The 18,322-nt window shown below is 37.3% G+C and overlaps 1 protein-coding gene across 2 annotated transcripts; it reads right to left on the bottom strand.

The window, feature by feature from the left end:
- Nucleotides 1–415: 415 nt before the first annotated feature.
- LOC117337876 lies at nucleotides 416–16,760 on the bottom strand. Of its 2 annotated transcripts, none has more exons than XM_033899013.1 (2): nucleotides 16,609–16,760; nucleotides 416–3,296 (listed from the first exon to the last, which is right to left on the bottom strand). In XM_033899013.1, exon 2 carries the CDS (start codon nucleotides 3,281–3,283, stop codon nucleotides 1,946–1,948), a length of 1,338 nt encoding a protein of 445 aa, XP_033754904.1. In that variant the 5' UTR covers nucleotides 3,284–3,296; nucleotides 16,609–16,760; the 3' UTR covers nucleotides 416–1,945. The 2 variants fall into 2 exon arrangements, with proteins under 2 accessions (XP_033754904.1, XP_033754903.1); XM_033899012.1 differs by lacking the exon at nucleotides 16,609–16,760 and adding an exon at nucleotides 13,976–14,110.
- Between the last annotated feature and the right edge of the window lie 1,562 nt (nucleotides 16,761–18,322).

Genomic DNA, 18,322 nt, shown 5'->3' with positions numbered 1-18,322 from the left:
CTGAACTAAAACCCTACCAACTAACCTCTCTTGACAAAATTTCTATAGACAATTATATATCAATGATAAAGGGTCTTCAAAACTTAATTTATTTTGAATTTTTGTGTCTGTTCTTTTTTCTTCACAGACCTCTTTGATAAAACAATGTTCCTCTTCTCTCCGTGCAAACATAAGCTACGCTGATGTTTGAGTAACAGTAGCATAGGTAAGGAAGATCTTCTAGTGTATGTAAGATGGTAAAGGCTTATTTGATAGACAAACAAAACATGGCTATGAACTTCAAATGTAACACCAATTATCGGATTTGTTCTGCTAAAAATACATTTACATCGGTGCTGAACTTTTTAAAATAATATATCACTTTAGCCATCCGTATACTTTGTAATCTAAAATGAAAAAAATAACATAACAGTTGTTGTTATAGAAAAGATCTGGAGGTCTCTTTATTTACAAAATGCCTATGACAGCATTGCTCCTCGTAAGCAGGTAACCATTGGCAAATTAGATGATAGTGTTCACAGCAACTATTGATGCAATTAGTTATGGTACAATAAAATGTGCATAATTTCCTGCTAAAACAATGTGCTGTACACAATTTGCAAATAGGAAAAAACAACAATTACCTCTTATTTCACGATCGGATTACTGCAGATTTTATCTGCCAAAGCCTTATACAATTGCTATGAAACAAATTTCCAATAGTGCATGCATAATATTTGTGTAAAATACAATTCTGTTTAAAAGAATAAGAAGCATGTAATGTACAATATAATGTTAATGGGTATGCAGTAAAATGATATACACGATTTTGAAACAAGTATTTGCTGTGGGACTTTGTGGGTATTTTCTCCATGCCGGAAGCAATAATATAGTTCCTCGTGTCGTCATAGACAACACGCACGCCAACTACCAGTATGTTTTGCACAAACGTTTTACCTTCTTTTTATACCAGGTGTTTTGTCGCAAAAGTGTCAAGTTGTGTGTAGTTTTTTGTTTGTTTGGAATTAAAGTTGTTTTTAGGGCCAGGGGGCAAGAGTATGAAATCTAAAAGTAATGCGGCGTTCCAAAGTCAGGAATGTTGTCATCCCCCGGATTCAACGCATTTGCATAAAAAATCTAAATGAAAGTCACCCTCCCACTGGTTGAAACTCAGTGCCTATATTTGTATAGCAGTGTACAGTAAACGTGCCCAATTCTAAAAAATATGGCGCATGTTTTTGATATGTAAACATAGTCAGAAAACCATACATATATATACAAAAGAAGATCTAGTTTGTTATCTATACCACCTGAACAATTTAAATACAGCTGTGAAGGATGAATAAACTTATTTTTTTATTTCTCTTTCTTCAGCCTTGTTTAAACCATATAACCACCAAATAAAAATATTTACCCAAAATGACACAATTCCCTACACATTTTCTGAAACCTATTTGAAATTCAATATCTCTATCCCAAAGGCAGAAATAATCTTGTTTTGACAAATGTTCAACATTAGGGTTTTTCTGTTACCTTACCTCGTCTGCTACCATCCATTTTTTTGTGCTGCATGTAAAACTGAATTTCCTGTGTAAACATATTTTCAGAAAATCCGCGTGTACTACTTCATAATTAATATGCCAATGAAAGGATACATTGTTTTTCATTTTTGCTGCCTATAATCATACAGTACAGGAGTTATCTGTTTATCAAAATAATAACCCATGGCCAGGGTCGTAAATTCACCAAGGTATAGACATTTGTCATCTAGCCTGAAACCAGTAGAGAACACAGGATTACAGTTACAGCTAAGACCAAGTTATCTCCACCAAGAAGTGTCCCGGCATTACAAGGATCCTTGTTGTAGGAATTCTCCGAAGTAGACTCTACACCAGTACATCCCCCTGGTGTCCAAAATGGAGAGGCATTGTCGTAAACTTCCTCGAAGTTGTACTTAAATGTAGTGCTATACACGTATTTCACTCGGAATCCCCCAGACATTGACACTCTTCTCCCCGTATGTGTACTTATATATATGTGTATAAGCAGTGCTAAGTTCCGAAATCCACTGGTAGCCTTGATATTTATTCGCAAAAGCCTGGTCAAAATTTTGTGTGATAACGTAGTCATGCTTGTTAGCTACACCTCGTCCTTTGCAGAACGCTATTCCAACTTTAGGGTAACCGTTAGCAACTGTTAACGCCATATATACATCTCCATATGATACAGGAAGTTTATTCATTTTGCGCCATCCGAATCCACAGTTGTTCCACGGATAGGATGTCCTCACAATATTTTCTCTGTAGGAATCGGACAGACGAGCCTCTATACCGTCACTCATGTAATAATTAAACGTTTTGATGCCAGCCTTTTCCTTCGACAAATATTCCGAAGTCTTCCTAGTTCCCGTTTTGTCATAAAGACCAACCCAAGCATAGCTGCCAAGGTTTATATTTGGCAGGTCCCAAACAACCTGAACCTTTCCAGTTGTGAAGTCCATTCGAAGGAAGAAAAACTCATCCTCTGAACATTCGCCAGTGGTTTGTGCCTGTCGTTTGGGTCGTCTTGGGATACCCCACTCCGTACATGCTGCAGTTGATGTTCCAGGCACGGTCCTACCTATATCGAATAGACGTCCATTACGATTATTTAAGATGTTTCGCAAGTTATTCATTCGATTTCTAGCCTCGTTTCTGTTTTCATTTGGTACTCCACCGAGAAGCTGACTAAATCCGACATACAGAGGGATAATGTTTCCATTCGTATCGACAAGAGTGGTTGTCAAAGCATTCTGTATGATTGTAGTACATTCTGGACACGGGATGAAGTGTGTGAACAGGTAAATTGCAGATGGGTCTTGTCCATAATACTTCTTATACCACTCTAGCATTCTTTCAAACACCATGTTGAGAAGTAAGTCTTCGGTGTGAATAGTCGATGTTCCAGGCCGGTGGAGTGCGATGCCATAAACGTTCCCACGATAATCTGGATTTGCAGCCGCATAGTTATGCTGAAACTGGGCAGGGAGGTTCCTTGATGGAAAGGAAGGGTACAAGATCCCTCTGTTTTGATTGTTGAAGATAAGGGAAGGGTTGTCCGGATTGTAGACTACTGACGATGGGCTGTTAGGAGGTGGCATATATAAAACGCCATACTGGGATCTATACCGAAACTCTCGAAACTTACTGGAAAGCTCGCGCAGAACGTTGATCCTTCTCTGGTTCTCTTCGTTAACTGTTACAACAACGACACACAGGAGTGTGAGTTCTGTTAGAATGAGAATCCAGTGTTTGCCTCCTACCATTTTGTGCGAAAATCTGAAAGTGAAAGTAAACAATTCTTTTAGTGTAAAAGCTACATGCGTGCCTGCATCATTCTACTTTCGTTACTAGAGATGGCATTTCTCTTTTCCAAGTTTATGTGCAGATTCTGATGTTCTGCCTTTACAGAAGAATGATAGACAAAATGTTATTGAAAAAACTTCGAAGTATCCTTGTGGAAGGGAATAATTTTAGTAGGATTTTTGGATCTGAATTCCCGGGAGCCAAAATAGGAGATATTCAAATTTTCCCTTAAAATCTTTCTTATTTTGAAGAGGAATGAAAGACTTTTTGTTCAAAGTTAAGAAACATCCTTGGATGAAAGGGAAATCGCTAAAAATAGTAACAGTCAGACGTACATATACAATGACCATACGAACAGTAAGGAAACCTTCCAGTCCCGCGGTTTTAAATAGAAGAAGTCAAAATTGGTTATGAGTGTTTTTCAGCTGAAATTGGTTTGAATTATCGGTGAAATCAGGAGATTAGCCATTATCACTTGAATATCGAGATAAGCAGAGTTGGGCATCTGGGTATCTCTTTACTAAGTAAACATTTTCTGTAGTCTATGTATCAGAAATGTCATGGACATATTTGTAGATATTGTTTGTGTATTGTGAAACCACATTTGCGTGTATGGACATTTGAAATGACAACGTTTGGTAAATAAGTGACGTAGCCAAGTGCATTATTAAAGATGTTTGAATAAAACATAACTTCATAACCGAGACGCCCTTTTTCAAAGCAAACTGGCGGTACTACATGTGATGTCACTTCGTAGTTTGAATAAATTATATTACTAAGTTGTTAAGTGATATTACTAAGTTTTTAAGTGATATTACTAAGTTGTTAAGTGATATTACTAAGTTGTTAAGTGGTATTACTAAGTTGTTAAGTGGTATTACTAAGTTGTTAAGTGATATTACTAAGTTGTTAAGTGATATTACTAAGTTGTTAAGTGGTATTACTAAGTTGTTAAGTGGTATTACTAAGTTGTTAAGTGGTATTACTAAGTTGTTACGTGGTATTACTAAGTTGTTAAGTGGTATTACTAAGTTGTTAAGTGGTATTACTAAGTTGTTAAGTGAATTACTAAGTTGTTAAGTGATATTACTAAGTTGTTAAGTGAATTACTAAGTTGTTAAGTGATATTACTAAGTTGTTAAGTGATATTACTAAGTTGTTAAGTGATATTACTAAGTTTTTAAGTGATATTACTAAGTTGTTAAGTGGTATTACTAAGTTGTTAAGTGAATTACTAAGTTGTTAAGTGATATTACTAAGTTTTTAAGTGATATTACTAAGTTGTTAAGTGATATTACTAAGTTGTTAAGTGATATTACTAAGTTGTTAAGTGATATTACTAAGTTGTTAAGTGATATTACTAAGTTGTTAAGTGATATTACTAAGTTGTTAAGTGATATTACTAAGTTGTTAAGTGAACTCACTTATATGACTAATCTTTGTGTAATCGTTAGTACAAAATGATATGAACAGTTTCTTTGTGTAATCGTTAGTACAAAATTATATGAAAAGTTTCTTTGTGTAATCGTTAGTACAAAATGATATGAAAAGTTTCTTTGTGTAATCGTCAGTACAAAATGATATGAAAAGTTTTTTTGTGTAATCGTCAGTACAAAATGATATGAAAAGTTTCTTTGTGTAATCGTTAGTGCAAAATGATATGAAAAGTTTCTTTGTGTAATCGTTAGTACAAAATTATATGAAAAAGGTTCTTTGTGTAATCGTCAGTACAAAATGATATGAACAGTTTCTTTGTGTAATCGTCAGTACAAAATGATATGAAAAGTTTCTTTGTCTAATCGTTAGTACAAAATGATATGAACAGTTTCTTTGTGTAATCATCAGTACAAAATGATATGAAAAGTTTCTTTGTGTAATCGTTAGTACAAAATGATGTGAAAAGTTTCTTTGTGTAATCGTCAGTACAAAATGATATGAAAAGTTTCGTTGTGTAATCGTCAGTACAAAATGATGTGAAAAGTTTCTTTGTGTAATCGTCAGTACAAAATGATATGAACAGTTTCTTTGTGTAATCGTCAGTACAAAATGATATGAACAGTTTCTTTGTGTAATCGTCAGTACAAAATGATATGAACAGTTTCTTTGTGTAATCGTTAGTACAAAATGATATGAAAAGTTTCTTTGTGTAATCGTCAGTACAAAATGATATGAAAAGTTTCGTTGTGTAGTCGTTAGTACAAAATGATATGAACAGTTTCAGTTCTGGTCATTCACTATCTTAATAACCCTCATATAAAAGAATCAATATTAATCATGAATCTTTCAAGACAAATAGAAATTTAAACTTACATGTCATTATAAACAGGCTAACGTATTTTAAATGTGTCACTTGAAATTATTTTTAAGTTTCGTTTTACATATGTGTCCAAGACCAAGTTTCTGTCACTAGTCATTAGTCTAACTTTTTTCATAATGACTAATGAGTGTATAATTGCTTTGAAGTCAATCATTATCAAACGCGGGTATCGTTATCTTGGTATAATATATAAATGCGTGTCCTTCAAAACCGCCAGGCATATGCGTTTGCCTGATACACAAACGAAACGCTGTCCCTTTCATGTAGTGCACACTTTTACATTACATATTTGTGGCATACTGCTGTCTTGTGATATGGATGGATAGAAACATTGTCCGTTTGTGTAGCTAGGTAACAGTATGTATGTGGTATACGTCCTATCAGTAGTTAAAACAAGACAATAAGAAATTCAGTCTGATAAACTATTATTTATTAATGAACTAAAGTGATCTATGACTAGTGCCTTTACACTTACCCAATTAGGATATCCATAAATTTACATAAATTGCTATATATTAGGCCATAGCGATGTCTGGCAGGATCCTAAGAATTCAGAAACTGACCACCTGTATTCTCCAATACATATATGGCACATAAGCGCCACCCAGGTAGCACGGGTTGGCCTCATCCCCCCAAAGTAGCTTTTGAGTGGGAGCAATCGTACAACAACCCAGAATAATTTATACCGTAATTTCTTCATTGTCTCCATAAACATGTATATAAATTGTATGTATCTATTTCCTCTCCCTAGGGTAAATTATATAACATATAACCTTTCCACAGTGGACAAAAAACTCCCCGGTGGTAATTAACACCAGTGAAGTAGCTAGAGCGCCCCACCCGGTTTCTCGGGAGTGGACTGAAATTCCTGACCCCCCATGGTAAATCATGGATGAGACCTAACCTAGACCTATCATGCATCCCCCCCCCCCCCCCCCCCCCCCCCGGTTTCCCGAAGAGTGGACAAAAATTCCTGTCCTCCAATGGTAAATCATGGATGAGACCTAACCTAGAACTGGGTTGAAGTCAACAATGATCGCCTTCGAGTCTGAATCCCAAGGATCCCGCCACATGAGACGGTCTAGACCGACTCACCCACGAAGAAGGCCCTCTCCCCCTCCCTTTACCCATGGGTTCCCCTCCCCCCGGACACATGAGATTAGGAGACAAGTGGGAACACTGTTACAGATGGGTGGGACACAAATGTTTCTAAACCCCCTTGAATATCATTGAGGAACACATCATTGCCCGAAGCAGATAGATTGACCCCATCTAATCTATATAGCGACAATTCCTTCACCGAAATAGTTGGATGACGGATTACACGACCCTGTTCTTTCATGAGGATTGTTTTAACTTTACTATTTAACATCTTTCTTTTTTCTTCTATTTTGACAGGTTTGTTCGCTCCGTGCCAATAACGCCGAGGCAAAATGTCTGACCACACTACGTAGTGAGGGGGATTAATGCTCTCAGCTTTAAGATAGTACATTTACTATCAGTTAAAAGCTCTTTGCATGGTACAGACACCAAGTCATTTGATCCCAAATGTAAAACTAGATATTGGGGAGGTGCTGACATCTGTAATAACTGCTCCATCTTGGCGTTAAGCTGCTCCCATTTCATGCCAGAGACTCCATGCCATTGCACACAAACACCTGTACGCTGAAGCCCAAGGGATGTCTCCCCCCCCCCCCCCCCCCCCCCCCGGTCTGGCTGAGGCCCGATTTGAAGCCCATCTCACGATGGAAGATCCCACTATCCAGAAGTCTGTGCGATGACCTGAAAAACTTTGCCAAAATTAGATTTTGGACTTACCCCCCATTAAGCTACAGAAATGACAAACGAATGTAAGACCTAAAAGTTCCAGATTTCCATCTACCCCATTGTTTGATAATGTCCTCAGAGATGCCATGCTTAGCAGCTTCAGTAGCTGCCCCTATCCGAAAACTATGGGAACGATAGTGTCCTGAATTAATATTGCAGAAAGCCAGGGCTTTTCTCAAAACAGATGAGAACTGATATCTAGTCAACAAATCCCCATTAAAATGAAGGAACAGTTGTGTTGATGGTAGACTGCCTGGCCTCCTGCTAAGGTATGACTTCATGGACAAAATTGGACATATCTGTGCGAGTTTAGACTTTTTAATCAACAAAGTGTGGGAGTCCCTTCTTTAATCTGTTTTCGATTCCCTTATGATTACCTTTAACATACTGTCATCAACAGCTAATGAAATATCTCCTAACTGTAGGAGACGAAAAGTTGATGAATTGCTACTTGGTGCTGTGAACTCACCTACACGTAAAAAACCAAAGAATGCCAATGAAAAGGCAGCTTTGAACAAAACAGCCTCAAAATAAGAGGTGCACACTGAGTCAAGAGAATCTATCAATCTCTTTAGCAAGGGGCTGGTAATAGGGGAACGGATGTCTGGTTTATTCCCTCCCCTGCGGACACCTTCCAATAGCTTTGAAATAATAAAACTTTTAGTTGAATCTTCAACACGTTTAATTTTATGTACATAACTCACTGCACTAATATACGTTCTGATGGTGGATGCGGAACGCTGATTTAAGGATAGATAAGCTGTATAGTTGCACAATTGATCTACTGGTGCTGGCCACACCCTAGGAAGCTCATACAGACTTAAGTAATGCTCGTACTGACAGAGTGCATTTTGGTAAGTAGACCGAGTTCCTAGAGCCATAGAGTTCTCCAACAGCCTACCGACTTCCGAATCTAGATCTGCCAGACGTGGGGTGGTATTTGAACTGGACATGGGCCTGCCTCTGGGGCCAGAAGTCTGAATTTGTCCCACTGCAGACGAGAAATTGAGTCAGCAATTGTATTTACACACCCAGGTATATGCTCGGCCTTTAGTAATATGTTAGCTTTTAAGCAACTTACAACAAGCTTACGGACTAACACCATAACTAGAGGGTCTTTTGCCGACTGTTTGTTTATTATAGTTATAGTTACTACAGCTTTGTTGTCGATATGGAATAAGACTTTTTTATTTGCAAGCTCATCAACCCAAATAGCCAGGGCGGCACACACTGGTAGCAATTCCAAAAAGGTTATATTTCTAAGGATACGGGTGGCCATGGGCCAAAAGCCCAACTTTTACTAAAATAGATACCAAAACCTTTGTCATTCCCACCCGCACTGTCTGTAAACAATTCCAATGTTTCATTTGTTGTCCAAAATCGGTCAGGCATTACTGTCACCCCATTATACCCGTCAAGGAAATCAAGCCAGGAATGTAGATCTGCTCTCATGTTACAGGTAACCCTGATCTTGTGTTTAGGTTGTTTAATTCCTCTGGTAGCATCAATAAGCCGTCTACAAAATGCTCGGCCTGGCCTAACAACACGGCATGCAAAATGAAGAGAGCCAATCAACGACTGGAGTTTTTCGAGTGTAATCTGTTTAAGTGATAAAATGCCCAAGATCTTTTCTTTCAGATCTAATAGTTTATCCAAAGGAAGCCTAATTATCATGTTGTTTGTGTCAAATTCTACCCCCAGGAATGTCAGGACAGTACATGGACCCACTGTTTTATTGTCAGCGAGAGGAACTCCAAGCAACTTACAATTTTTTTGAAATGCCATCATATACCCAATACACTGAGATGTATCCTTATCCCCCTCAAATAAAAAATCATCAAGGTAGTGTAACAAGGATGCTGATGGCTGTCCTTTATCCTGTTTAGTTGCCATCTCAAGGAAAGTAGAAAATTTCTCAAATAGACAGCTAACACTGGCCCCCATGGGAAGGCATTTATCAAAATAAATTAGATTGTCCACCTGAAAACCTAACTGATCAAAATCGCCTGGGTAAACTGGTAGTAGTCTGAAGGCGGATTTTATATCCATTTTGCCCAAAAGTGCACCCCTACCCAAGGTTTGTACCAAATCCACTGCGTCGTCTACACTGGAGTATTTGACTGAACAAGAACTGTCGTCGATGAAATCGTTCACAGATTCAATAGCTGGGTATGAGAGATGATGAATCATTCTAAGATCCCCATCTTTTTTAGGGACCAAACTAAGGGGAGAAATGCGTAGAGTTGGTAATGGTGGATTAATGAATGGGCCACATATCCTCCCTGCTAATAGCTCCTTTTGTATTTTTGCTCTGACTGTTTCTAAATCACTGTTAACACTTTTTAAATTCTTAGCACAGGTTGGCACACGTGGACCACTATATTGTAAAGGAAAACCATACTGAAAACCATTTACAAGTTCCTTAGCTACATTATGATATGGGTAAGATAACAATAGCCTTGTCAAATGAGTCAGATTGACTTGGGACCTCCCTAAAGAATACAATGAACCCATGTTCTGCCTAAGAAGATGCGTTTCCCCTGGGTCTCTGTCTACACTGTGTTTGTGGATGTTGTCTCCCACATGCTGAACAGGCATGTCTATATCGACATCTAGGCCCGAATGCACATTGTCCTTTGTTGTACCCCCCAGCATTCTGCTCCATGTGCTCGAAAATTGTCAGTTTGTTTTTTGTCGCCCTCGTGACCTCCAGAAACATTGCCTGCATGTGTGCTACGCCCCGGAGACATGTTACTGTCGTTACCAGCCCTCGGCTGGCCAGCAAGAGCATTCGCTCTTTGCGACGTTACGTATAGGAGCCATAGCTCGCTATCTATTACCACCAGGAAGAACTTGGATATCGAACTTTTTTAATTCGGTACTGTTCATCGTACCTGACCCATGAGGAACCCGACCTGTTTGCTGCCAGCCTTATATCCCTCATATACTTAAGTAACTCCTGTGCTTTTCCGGGTTGTTTTTCAAGCATTATACTCATGAAAACCATGAAAGCACTGGTCCAAACATTGATATTGTAAATTGGTCTAGACTCGAGGTGTTTTTGAACAACCAGTTGTCCACCCTTCATCACTATTTCGCCCCCGCCTGGTCCATTTCCCTGGTAAGATCCCTATCCGATTTCAAAAGCACACCTAGACCGATAAACTCCCCAGCCCAAATTTTTTCTCTGAGTTTTAGAGGAACGTGGTCCCCGATGGCGTCAAACACATTAACAACCGGCACCGGGCCTGACACACAACCTGGGCCCGTTACCCACTCGACAGGCAGCTCATCGGCTGACCCCCCACATCTTGACGTGTTACCTGACGATCCAGTTGGCGTTTCCACAATGTTAGCCATCTAATTCCTCGGCTCCTCGAAAACATGTGGTTCGGAATTGGTCTCTGTGCCATTTTCCTCCGCGAACCTTGCTGGGGCCGGCCTCGGGCATTTGCTAGGTTGGCGAGCCTGTCCTGGTCTTTTTTGTGTCTTTCCCATGGCTTGATGGCTTACGATTGTATGAGATTGACCAATGGATTCAAAAATGTTGTCGTTCCTGTTGAAATGGCTGCAGGCTAGCTACACAATGTGGTTAACTAGGTCATAGGGATGTTTGAGATGCTCCCAAAATCAGGGTCCTGAAGCTGCTTGATTAATATTAAAGGAAACTACCCCATTGATTAGATCTTAAGGGAACTTGCCCCACTAATCTGGAACATGCTTGTTTTAAAGAACATTTATCTTATATGAACTGATAAATGCGAATAAATGAGTCAATAACGCTTGACCGCTTTACACTTTGGCCGACAAGAGGCTGAAAAAGCTATGATTTATTGTTTTATGTATATATATATTTGAACCAGGTAGACTTTTATATGGTATACAAAGATATGAAAAAAAATCAAATCATTTCGTGTGGCACATAAACATTATAAACAATATTACAACAAAACTCTTTATTTTCCTATGGATGTGTATCAACAACCGATATCAGCCCGCTAAATGATAAACACTACATACCTATCTGTACCGTTATACACATTTGCGAGCTACAAAAAATAACAAAAAGTTGGCAACTTTGATGTAATAAACGATTTACGCGGTGCCACGTTTCCTCAATGAAATATATCCTATTATGACAACTAAACAGTTCAATTAAGGACAGGGATGTTAATCGCACATGAAATTCCAGTATATTTGAACAACTATTATGTATACATGTTCCTGGGAAAAAAGGAGCTTTTAAGACGAACGTACATAATTACAAAGACATTTTAATAGATTGAAAATTGCCATTTTTTATTCATTGATATATTAAAATGTATTGTATAATCAAATTTTGATTTTAATAGCAAACCATTTCTAGACGTAATTATAACGATTTTTTTAGCTGATTTTCTTTTTGAAAATGATCTTCTGAAAGAATTGCTGCGGGAATCCTTGTAACCTCGAACTCCCAGCAGCAACCTTCGGCATAGTGTTTACTAATAATCATCCTAACCCGCAAAATAAAGTCCATGAACAACAAAATGACAAACAACTTATTATTCTGCACGCACCTTCATCTAGTCGATTATAATATTATTCTAATATTTATGTAATATCAGATTAGTTCCTCGTTGTAAATGATTGAAAATCACCTCTTTTACTATTGTTAACAACTACTATTATGCATTCATGGTTAATTATCTAATAATTGTTATATAAGTTATATGAATGGAACATGAAGGTTCATGTAAAATGGCCATTGCCGCAGTTATAAAGAGGTTAATTAAAAAATTTAACTTTAAAAATGCAGAACAAGTTAAGAGTTATGTCGGGTGACAACACATTGCTATCATACACGCAAGTTAGAGGTATAGAGTGAGTTTGGGGGAGAACGCTTTTGTTTCGTTCACGCGAGTATGGAATTATTTCAGGTGTCAGCACATTGATCTCCTTCACGCGAGTATAGAATTATTTCGGGTGTCAGCACATTAATCTCATACACGATACCCTTATCGGCATTCTTATTAATATAATTCAGCTGGCATATATTAACCTTATTATTTCCTGGTAAGATATAATGATATCCATTCATGTATTGGCGTTACCGCAATAGGACGATGGCTTAATGAGCGTCCAATGCAATTGGTGGGACACATATCATAAGATAAATTATTAAGAAAAATTCAGAGGGTTCCCCGGCAAAATTATTTTCTAGCTATATATGTGTTTTCGTGGAATGATGACATCACAGCCTATTTTTAGTGAACGCAACCAGCTCCCCATATTGTGTAGGCGGCTGGAATATTTAAAGTAGATTTTATTTTTAGAGGTACCTTCGTTTACTTTAAATCTACACAAGAATCTGTAGATTGTCACCGATACAAGAAGTTTCTATTCCATGGTTATGTTCCTGTAGCAATACACTCTCGTATGTTAAGATAGTTATTCAAGACCGTCGATTTGTCTAAATGGCGGTTAATGACAGCGCGTCCCGGGAGAAAGGATTTTCTCTATTCTAGCCTTGTGAATAACAGGCCATATCATTAACTCCATTGATATTTTTTTGAACATGACCAGCTCCCCATATCATGTTGGCTGGAATTTCCAACGCAAATCTTATTTTTAGATATATGTTTCGTTTACTTAAAATCTACACAAGTATCTGTAGATTGTCACCGATACATTACACATGACCTAGATTATATTTCGGTCGTTGGTGTTTGTAAGTTGCTATTCTATGGTTATGTTACTGTAGCAATACACCCTCATATTATCTATTATTTCATATATGTCACACTATTGTTATTTGGCCTTTTTTAATTATGATATTCTTCGTATTAATTTCATATTTACATAATAATACGCAGGTGCGTTGATATAAAAAAAACACTGCTTGATGGTCGGGACACCTTGACTATAAATATAAAAGATTAAAAAAAAAAGCACGTTCAGATCATGTTTCATCCAGAAACGTTTAAGCTTCAGGTCTCTAGAATACAGACGTTTCCGGTGATAATTGATAACAAACCTGTAAATCTTAAAACAGACATCAACTCGTACAAGTGGCGTTAACAAGAAGCTCTTCAATATACAAATCATAACACACACCTGGAACGGGTTAATTCCTTCAATAGACTTCTGAAGAACCATACCCTGAAAGTCAACCCAGCGATAGAAAGTCTGTTAAGATAGTTATTTAAGACCGTCGATTTGTCTAAATGGCAGACAATGACCGCACGTCCCGGGAGGAAGGATTTTCTCTACTCTACACCTTGTAAATAACAGGCCATAACATTAACTCCATTGATATTTGTTTGGTCCAGATCCAGTTAGTATGGCTACCATAATTATCACTCATTGCTATATCTATATTTGTGTGTTAAAACGATGTCGCCTGGAATTTGTTCCATTTGCATATTATTCGGAAGTTCAGTTCTCCTCATATATGTTGAGAATTTAATAATTCATCATCTTCGGTGTTATCTTATGGCTTACCATATATTTGCTGACTTATATTTACCTTATAGATCCTGGTAAGATATAACGATATCCGTATCTGAATTGGCAGCCTGGTAGTAGGACAATGTCTTAATCAGCGCCTAATGCAGTTGTTGGACACGTCTCATAGGATCCGAGGATACGTTGTTAAGAAGAATCCAGAGGGTTCCCCGGCAAAATTATTTACTAGCTATATAAGTGTTTTCGTGGAATGATGACATCATAGTTTAATTTTAGTGAACGTGACCAGCTCCCCATATCGTGTAGGCTGGAATTTCCAATGCAAATCTTAATTTTAGATATACCTTTCGTTTACTTTAAATCTACACATGACAGTATCTGTAGATTGTCACCGATGCATTACACATGACCTAGATTATATTTCGGTCGTTGGTGTTCGTAAGTTGCTATTCTATGGTTATGTTACTGTAGTAATACACTCACATATTATTTATTATTTCGTATATATGTCACACTATTGTTATTTTGCTTTTTTTTTATTGTTGATATTCTTTGTATTAATTTCTTATTTACTGTATGATACGCAGGAGTGTTGATATTTAAAAAAACACACACTGCTTGATGATCGAGATACCTTGACTATAAAAGATATGAGAACAATCGAGAATGTTCTGAGGAGATGAACAAAAAATCAGTAAACGCTGAGAACATATTTCACCCAGAAACGTTTAAATCTTCAGGTCTCCAAACTCTAGAATACAGACGTCTCCAGTGATATATGATAAAAACCTACAAAATCTTAAAACAGGTGCGTCCTAATGACATCAACTCATACAGGTGGAAATAACAAGACGCTCTTCAACAAACAAATCATAACTGTCAACTGGAACAGGTTAATTCCTTCAATAGACTTCTGAAGAACCATACCCTGAAAGTCAACGCATTGGTAGAAAACTAACAAATCATGTGTACACTATGGACTGATATTTGATATTTAATGTTGACATAATGAAGACATCCTAGACAGCCTATACTGGTTTCTATTGACTAGACTTACTTTGTCCTGTTAAGACCGTCGACGGCGGACAATGACCGCGCGTCCGGGGAGGAAGGATTTTCCCTACTCTACACGTTGTAAATACCAGGCCATATTGTTAACTTCATTGACATTTTCTGGGTCCAGGTCCGGTAATTATGACTACCATAATTATAACTCATTGATATATATGTCCTTGTGTTGACAAGATATCGCCTGGAATTTGTTCCATTTGCATATTATTCGGAAGTTCAGTTCTCCTCATATATGTTGAGAATTTAATAATTCATCATCTTCGGCGTTATCTTATGGCTTACCATATATTTGCTGACTTATATTTACCTTATAGATCCTGGTAAGATATAACGATATCCGTATCTGAATTGGCAGCCTGGTAGTAGGACAATGTCTTAATCAGCGCCTAATGCAGTTGTTGGACACGTCTCATAGGATCCGAGGATACGTTGTTAAGAAGAATCCAGAGGGTTCCCCGGCAAAATTATTTACTAGCTATATAAGTGTTTTCGTGGAATGATGACATCATAGTTTAATTTTAGTGAACGTGACCAGCTCCCCATATCGTGTAGGCTGGAATTTCCAACGCAAATCTTATTTTTAGATATATGTTTCGTTTACTTTAAATCTACACAAGACAGTATCTGTAGATTGTCACCGATGCATTACACATGACCTAGATTATATTTCGGTGGTTGGTGTTTGTAAGTTGCTATTCTATGGTTATGTTACTGTAGTAATACACTCACATATTATTTATTATTTCGTATATATGTCACACTATTGTTATTTTGCTTTTATTTTTTATTTTTGATATTCTTCGTATTAATTTCTTATTTACTGTATGATACGCAGGAGTGTTGATATTTAAAAAACACACTGCTTGATGATCGAGATACCTTGACTATAAAAGATATGAGAACAATCGAGAATGTTCTGAGGAGATGAACAAAAAATCAGTAAACGCTGAGAATATATTTCACCCAGAAACGTTTAAATCTTCAGGTCTCCAAACTCTAGAATACAGACGTCTCCGGTGATATATGATAAAAACCTACAAAATCTTAAAACAGGTGCGTCCTAATGACATCAACTCATACAAGTGGAAATAACAAGACGCTCTTGAATATACAAATCATAACTGTCAACTGGAACGGGTTAATTCCTTCAATAGACTTCTGAAGAACCATACCCTGAAAGTCAACGCATTGGTAGAAAACTAACAAATCATGTGTACACTATGGACTGATATTTGATATTTAATGTTGACATAATGAAGACATCCTAGACAGCCTATACTGGTTTCTATTGACTAGACTTACTTTGTCCTGTTAAGACCGTCGACGGCGGACAATGACCGCGCGTCCGGGGAGGAAAGATTTTCCCTACTCTACACTTTGTAAATACCAGGCCATATTGTTAACTTCATTGACATTTTCTGGGTCCAGGTCCGGTAATTATGACTACCATAATTATAACTCATTGATATATATGTCCTTGTGTTGACAAGATATCGCCTGGAATTTGTTCCATTTGCATATTATTCGGAAGTTCAGTTCTCCTTATATATGTTGAGAATTTAATAATTCATCATCTTCGGTGTTATCTTATGGCTTACCATATATTTGCTGACTTATATTTACCTTATAGATCCTGGTAAGATATAACGATATCCGTATCTGAATTGGCAGCCTGGTAGTAGGACAATGTCTTAATCAGCGCCTAATGCAGTTGTTGGACACATCTCATAGGATCCGAGGATACGTTGTTAAGAAGAATCCAGAGGGTTCCCCGGCAAAATTATTTACTAGCTATATAAGTGTTTTCGTGGAATGATGACATCATAGTTTAATTTTAGTGAACGTGACCAGCTCCCCATATCGTGTAGGCTGGAATTTCCAACGCAAATCTTATTTTTAGATATATGTTTCGTTTACTTTAAATCTACACAAGACAGTATCCGTAGATTGTCACCGATGCATTACACATGACCTAGATTATATTTCGGTGGTTGGTGTTTGTAAGTTGCTATTCTATGGTTATGTTACTGTAGTAATACACTCACATATTATTTATTATTTCGTATATATGTCACACTATTGTTATTTTGCTTTTATTTTTTATTTTTGATATTCTTCGTATTAATTTCTTATTTACTGTATGATACGCAGGAGTGTTGATATTTAAAAAACACACTGCTTGATGATCGAGATACCTTGACTATAAAAGATATGAGAACAATCGAGAATGTTCTGAGGAGATGAACAAAAAATCAGTAAACGCTGAGAACATATTTCACCCAGAAACGTTTAAATCTTCAGGTCTCCAAACTCTAGAATACAGACGTCTCCGGTGATATATAATAAAAACTAACAAAATCTTAAAACAGGTGCGTCCTAATGACATCAACTCATACAAGTGGAAATAACAAGACGCTCTTGAATATACAAATCATAACTGTCAACTGGAACGGGTTAATTCCTTCAATAGACTTCTGAAGAACCATACCCTGAAAGTCAACCCTTTGGTAGAAAACTAACAAATCATGTGTACACTATGGACTTCTATTTGATAATTAATGTTGACATAATGAAGACATCCTAGACGGCCTATACTGGTTTCTACTGACTGGACTTACTTTGTCCTGTTAAGACCGTCGACTTGTCTAAACGGCGGACAATGACCGCGCGTCCGGGGAGGAAGGATTTTTCTCTAATCTACACTTTGTAAATACCAGGCCATATTGTTAACTTCATTGACCTGTTTCTACCACAAAGGGAAACGTGGCCAAGTATTATTTTTTGCATGCAAATAATGTGTACAGGTGACGGCCGGGACCCGGTGATATGACGTCATTCTATTTTTGATGACGTCAATAACAATTGCAGCTCGGGTCAAAGTTCGAATTCTTGACCAATCAAAAGACCGGAAGATCATATTCCACTAGTGGGATATAACATATATATATCCAACAGTCGTACGGCAGTAGGAGATGGCTTAATCAGTAACTAATGCAGTTGTTGGGACACATCACATAGCATCCAAGGATAAGTTGTTAAAAATAATCCAGAAAGTTCCCTAGCAAAATTATTTACTTGCTTTAAGTGTGCTTTCGTGGAATGATGACATCATAGTCTTTTTTTAGAAAGCGTGACCAGCTGCCCATATCGTGTAGGCTGGAATATCCAAAGCAAATCTTCTGTTTAAATATACCTTTCGTTTACTTTAAATCATCTACACAAGTATATGTAGACTGTCACTGATACATAACACATAACCTAAATTATATCTGAATGGTTGGTGTTTGTAAATGTTCCTATATCATGGTTTTGTTACAGTGACAATACACATTTATAA

The sequence above is a fragment of the Pecten maximus genome, chromosome 11 (genome assembly GCF_902652985.1).
Source record: "Pecten maximus chromosome 11, xPecMax1.1, whole genome shotgun sequence".
Lineage (NCBI taxonomy): Eukaryota > Metazoa > Mollusca > Bivalvia > Pectinida > Pectinidae > Pecten > Pecten maximus.
This window is presented reverse-complemented; position numbering and strand designations above follow the sequence as displayed.

Coding starts and splice junctions, on each gene's coding strand:
- LOC117337876 (XM_033899013.1), bottom strand. CDS start 3,283: ATGGTAGGAGGCAAACACTGGATTCTCATTCTAACAGAACTCACACTC.